This window comes from Cebus imitator, unplaced genomic scaffold, assembly GCF_001604975.1.
Source record: "Cebus imitator isolate Cc_AM_T3 unplaced genomic scaffold, Cebus_imitator-1.0 Scaffold579, whole genome shotgun sequence".
Taxonomy (NCBI): domain Eukaryota; kingdom Metazoa; phylum Chordata; class Mammalia; order Primates; family Cebidae; genus Cebus; species Cebus imitator.
In genome coordinates, this window is record NW_016107894.1 from 471,415 (window position 1) to 477,850 (window position 6,436).

The 6,436-nt window shown below is 39.9% G+C and overlaps 1 protein-coding gene and 1 non-coding gene across 8 annotated transcripts in view; both read right to left on the reverse strand.

Annotated features, from left to right (window-relative positions):
* The window catches only part of ZNF106 (zinc finger protein 106), a 79,109-nt gene that overhangs the window by 16,741 nt on the left and 55,932 nt on the right, over positions 1-6,436 (reverse strand). For all 7 annotated transcript variants that reach the window (XM_037734163.1, XM_017516286.2, XM_017516284.2 and 4 more), the window contains one exon: positions 831-947. In XM_037734163.1, the coding sequence (XP_037590091.1) occupies positions 831-947 (117 nt within the window). The remainder of the gene's footprint in view (positions 1-830; positions 948-6,436) is intronic.
* Positions 406-512, reverse strand: LOC119469148. The gene has a single exon (XR_005197958.1). It is a non-coding gene; the product is annotated as a U6 spliceosomal RNA (small nuclear RNA).

A 6,436-nucleotide genomic window follows, 5' to 3' on the forward strand; every position in this document is an offset into this window, starting at 1 on the left:
AGGAGAATTGCCTGAACCCAGGAGGCGGAGGTTGCAGTGAGCCGAGATCGCGCCATTGCACTCCAGCCTGGGTAACAAGAGCGAAACTCCGTCTCAAAAAATAAATAAATAAATAAAAAATAAAGCCTATAAGATAAAGTCCAACTACCTTAGCAAAGCACACAGGGCTATCAAAAATTAAATCTTACCCTGGGGCCTAGCACGTAACAGATTGCTCCATAAAGGCTAGGTCAACAAATGAATTTATCTCTGGCTTAGGAAAGAATGAAGCCATAAGAACATTAGAGCAAACCTCTTAGTTCACCTCACAGAATGGGCCGCCCTCGAAAAACCCTAAATCAGTTCCAAACCACATCAGTGTCATACTCAAATGAATTAAGTTCATTTTTCTTACTCTCTTTTTTTGTTAATATAGAATGCTTCATGAATTTGTCTGTCATCCTTGTGCAGGGACCATGCTAATCTTCTCTGTATCATTCCAATTTTAGTGTATGTGCTGTTGAAGTGAGCACTTAAGTTCATTTTTCATGGTGTCATTCTTAAATTGAGACAGACTAGTTTAATCCATGACTCATTATTTGGCCCCAAATCTTCAGGCTTGGTTTAATTTAGTGGAGTTACATTTGGTCCTGGCACATTTGAGTCAAAGCAGAGAGAATGGAGGATCTTGTTTCACTTACATCAGAAGACAACTGTGTTTGAGTAGCAGTTAATTCTGCTGCTTCCTCACAGAAGAAAACAGGAAGATCCCTGCCTACTACTTCTTCCCACAAACTCACACTATTTTCAAGTAACTTGGGAAGTAAGCCTTTTCTCCCCCAACCACTAACCTTTATGTTGAAGGTGACCACAGTGCCATTTGCCAGTCCCGCATAGAGGATTCGCCATCTACTGTGGAGGCAGAGGACCCGATCTTCCAGCTGTAACTGCTCGGCACACTCTCGGTTCTGATAAAAGCACACAACATTTAATCAGCAGAGGGTACTGGCCAATGAGATGTCAAAAACAATTCCTCCATAAAGCAGACTTTAAAATGATTCTTGGACAGAAGAAAATGTGGCATCCTCTACTTTGCAGGGGACTAACTTAGATCTGTTTCCCCTTTGAAATATGACGCCAAAGACATCCAAGCTGTAGGTAATAAGAAAATAAACACAAATTCTAGTAATATTACCCAAGTTTCTAACTTAGAATATACAAATTATTCAAAGGGCACTATAGTTGGGTCTTAGTCTCTTAAATTAAGAAGCTAAATATAAAGGACAAAGCTGTGTTTTGACATCTAAAAAGGAAAATCAGGATTACAGTCACATATTTGATAAGTGCATTAATCAAATATGTGGTTTTCTGCAACTGATTCTATATTTCAATAGCTCCGAAATGCCTCCTTCAAACTGGTGCCTGGTTAGCTGGGGTAAATACTCAAGAAGATGTTAAAATATATAGAACCTAAGCTCCAACCCCATCCCTGAGACTTATTTAGTAGGCTCTAGAATCTGTGTTTTAAAAAATTTCCCTAGTAATTCAGATGTACTTGCAGGTTTAATACCCACTGTTGGATCTGACCTTCAAGAAACGATTTCTACCAATTTCCTCCAACTAGATTATATTAGCAAATAAATCTCTTTACCTAGAACCAAGAATTGGGCCAGGAAATAGTAAATTCAAAATGTGTTGTTGAATGCTACTAAAGACCCAAGTGTAGCTTTTTAAGTGGGCTAGAGCAGATGTTAAAATCAACATGGTTATAATTAAGTAGGATAGGGCCGGGCGCGGTGGCTCAAGCCTGTAATCCCAGCACTTTGGGAGGCTGAGGCGGGTGGATCACCAGGTCAAGAGATCGAGACCATCCTGGTCAACATGGTGAAACCCCGTCTCTACTAAAAATACAAAAAATTAGCTGGGCATGGTGGTGCGTGCCTGTAATCCCAGCGACTCAGGAGGCTGAGGCAGGAGAATTGCCTGAACCCAGGAGGCGGAGGTTGCGGTGAGCCAAGATCGCGCCATTGCACTCCAGCCTGGGTAACATGAGTGAAACTCCGTCTCAGAAAAAAAAAAATAATAATAATTAAGTAGGATAGGACAAGCTATGGAAAGTATGAGAGAAGCTGTAGGTTGTGAAATCCTTTGATCTCCTCTCCCAACCTTCTTTCATACCTAAAAGTCAGTCACTTATTCAATTTCTCCCCCCAAAAAATTACAAACATAAATGCCATATATAAAATTGTAAGATACAGCAAAAGACAGTAAATATGTCTAACTATTAAGATTCATGTTGCTTCTCATTAACCCACATGAGCTCTTTTGTAACTTTATAGGGGAAATTGAACATTACATAGTAATAAAAAAAGAACAAACTACTGGCACATGTACCAATCCAGATGAGTTTTCAAACATTATGGTAAGCTAAGGCTAGACATGAAAAAATACATGTGGTGTAGTTATACTGATATGACAGCCAAGCACAGACAAAAGTAACCTATGAGGGTAGTAAAAATGAGGATTAGCTTTAGAAAAAGGTATGCCTAGGGAGGCATTTGAGGGAAGCTTCAGGGGTATGAAATGGCCTATTTTTTGATCCTGGTGGTAGTTATAAAAAATTTATCTACAGAAAAATTCATTAAGCTATATACTTAAAATCTGTGTGCTTTACTGTATGAAGTTATGTCTCATTGTCAAAAAATGATTAGAAAATCTTTTTCACTAGTGTACAGTCCTGCTATGCCAAACACTACACGTTAGAACCCTAAATACTGCAAAGTCTTTCAAAAATTTTTTTGCTAATATCATGAGTAAAAATAGTATTCCTTGTACTTCGGTTTTGATTTGCATTTATTTGCAAGATTGTATTATTTTCAGTTATTTGTATTTCTTCTTTTTAAGAGACTTGTTTGTTTTTTGCCAATGTAGGTTTAGGGATTTGTTTGTTTTTTGAAAGACAAGGTCTAGCTCTGTCTCCTGGCTGGAGTGCAGTGGTATGATTACTGATCACTGTAGCCTTGACCTTCGAGGTTCACTGAGTCCTCCCACCTCAGCCTCCCGAGTAGCTGGGACTACAGGTGTGGGCCACCATGCATGCCTAGTTAATTTTTGGGTTTTTTTTTGAGAGATGAGATCTCACCATGTTGCCTAAGCTGATCTTAAACTACTTGGCTCAAGCAATCGTTCCACTTCAGCCTCCTAAAGTGTTAGGATTATAGGCATGAACCATTGCACCTGGCTATAGGAATTTAAAGGGGTAAGCCTCTTACAACATACACCAAACCTATGTTTGTCCTATCTTAAGTTACAGCTTTTTCCCGTTTTTATATAAGACTATTTCTATCAAAATATGCTTACAATTTCTATTAAAAGTCTGTATAATTTTTTTACAGGTTTTGAGTTACCCAGGTTAGTCTTGAACTCCTGGGCTCAAATGATTCTCCTACCTCAACCTCCCAAAGCACTGGGATTACAGGTATGAGCCACGGTACCCAGCCTCTTTTTCTAGTTTCTTGGATTTTAAAGCTTTCTTCTTTTCTAACAGAAGCATTAACTACAAATTTCCCTTTCAGCAATAATAGGATGCATTTTCTTTTTCTTTTTCTTTTTTTTTTTTAGACAGAGTCTTGTTCTGTCACCCAAGCTGGAAGTGCAGTGGTATGATTTCTGCTCACTGCAACCTCTGCCTTCCGGGTTCAAGCAATACTTCTGCCTCACCCTCGCAAGTAGCTGGGAATACAGGCACATGCCACCACGCCAAGCTAATTTTTGCATTTTTAGTAGAGGGGTTTCACCATGTTGGCCAGGATGGTCTCAATCTCTTGACCTCATGACCCACCCACCTCAGCCTCCCAAACAGCTGGGATTACAGGCATGAGCCACCGTGCCTGGCATATGCTGCATTTTCATTTAGTTAGATATTTTCTAATTTCCCATGTGATTCCTTCTTTGAACCACAATAATTTAGAAGCATGTTATTTCATCTCCCTATATTTGGGGATTTCCTAGATTTCTGTTACTGCTTTCTAATAAATGTCATTGTGATTAGAGAACACACTCTGTATAATTTGGGTCATTTTAAATTGAGACATTTAATAGCCCAGCATGTAGTCCTGGTGAATGTTCTATGTGCACATTCTTGAAAAATCTGTGTATTCTGCAATTTTGAGTGGAATGTTGCATAAATGTTAATTAGATCTTGTTCATTAATGGTGTTGTACAGTTCCTTTTTTTTTTTTTTTTTTTAATGAAGTCTTTCTCTGTTGCCCAGGCTGGAGTACAGTGGCGCAACCTCAGTTCACTGTGACCTACACCTCCCAGGTTCAAGCAATTCTCTTGCCTCAGCTTCCTGAGTATTTGGGATTACAGGCACACACCACCAGGCCCTGCTAATTTTTTTGTATTTGTATTTTTATTTTTGTATTTATTTATTTTTTGAGATGGAATTTTGCTTTGTTGCCCAGGCTGAAGTGCAGTGGTGCAATCTCAGCTCACTGCAACCTCCACTTCCTGAGTTCAAGCAATTCTCCTGCCTCAGCCTCCCAAGTTGCTGGGACTACAAGCACACACACCATGCCCAGCTAATTTCTGTCTTTCTAGTAAAGACGGGGTATCACCATGTTGGCTGGTCTGGTCTCAAGCTCCCGACCTCAGGTGATACACCTGTCTTGGCCTCTCAAAGTGCTGGGATTACAGACATAAGCCACTGCATCCAGGCTAATTTTTTTTTTTGTATTTTTAGTATAGACAGCTTTTCCCCATATTGGCCACGCTAGTCTCAAACTCCTGACCTCAAGTGATCCACCTGCCTCAACCTTCCAAAGCGCTGCGATTACAGATGTGAGCCACCGCACTTGGCCGATGTTGTACAGTTCTTGTATATCTTTGATGGTTTCCTATTTAGTAGTCTATCAACTATTGAGGGTTGTTGATGTCCCTGACTATAATTGTGAATTTGTCTATTTCTCCTTTCAGTTCTATCAGTTTTTGTTTCATGTATTTTAAAGCTCTGTTATTAGGTACCTGTATTTATAACTGTATCTTTCTGCTGTACTGACTCTTTCATCATTATGAAATTTCCTCCTTTCTCCAGTAGTATTCCTTGTCTTTTTTTCATTTTTTAAAGAGACAATGTCTCACTCTGTCACCCAGGCTGGAATGCCGTGGCATTGTCATAGCTCACTGTAACCTCAAATTCTTCTGCTCAAATGATCCTCCCACCTCACCCTCCCAAGTAGCTAGGACTATAGCTACACAACACCATGCTTGCCTCATTTTTAAATTTTTTGTGGAGACTGTCTCACTATGTTACCCAGGCTGGTCTGGAACTTCTGGTCTCAAGCGATCCTCCCACCTCAGCCTCCCAAAGTGGGATACAGGCATAAGCCACAGTGCCTGGTCACTTGTCTTAAAATCTATTTGCCCAATATTAACATAACCACTCCAGCTTTGTTGCTGTTGCATAGTATATCTTCTTCTATTCTTACTCTTTTACTTTCAGCCTATTGTGTCTTCACATTTAATGTGTATCTCAGCCAGGCGCAGTGGCTCAGGCCTGTAAACCCAGCACTTTGGGAGGTTGAGGTGGGTAGACTGCCTGAGCTCAGGAGTTCAAGACCAGCCTGAGCAACACGGTGAAACCTTTGTCTCTATTAAATAAATACAAAAAATTAGCCGGGTGTGGCAGCATGAGCCTGTATTCACAGCTACTCAGGAGGCTGAGGCAGGAGAATTGCTAGGATCTGGGAGGCAGAGGTTGCAATGAGCCAAGATCATGCCACTGCACTCCAGCCTGGGTAACAGAGTAAGATTTGGCTGGGGATGTGGTGCATGCCTATAATCCCAGCACTGTGGGAGAGCAAAGCAGAAGGACTGCTTGTGTTCAAGAGCTTGAGACCAGCCTAGGCAACATAATGAGATCCTGTTTCTAAAAAAACAATTTTTTAAATTAGCAAAGCATACTGACATGTGCCTGTAATCCCAATTGTTCAGGAGGCTGAGGCGGAAGGATCACTTGGGCCCACGAGTTTGAAGCTGCAGTGAATTACGATCAATCACTACACTCTAGCCAGGGTGTTAGGCCAAGATCATGTCTCAAAAATAAAAGTATGTCTCTTGTAGACAACAAAGATTTTGATGTTACTTCTGTATCCAACCAATTTCTGCATTTTGATTTTAGTGTCAGTTCATTCACATTTAATATAATTATTAAATATGGTTAAGTTTAGGTCTCCAATTTGCTATTTGCTTTCTATTTGTCTAATTTTTATTCCTCTATTTCTCCTTCTACCTTCTCTTGTATTAAAGTACATTTTTAGCATGTCATTTTAATTCCTCAATTGACTTTCTAAGCTCAATTTCTTTGCATTGTTCTTTCAGTAATTACTCTAGTGCACTATTTTCTCGAAGTGTGGTCTTCAAACCATCTACATCAGTATCACATAATAACTTAGTA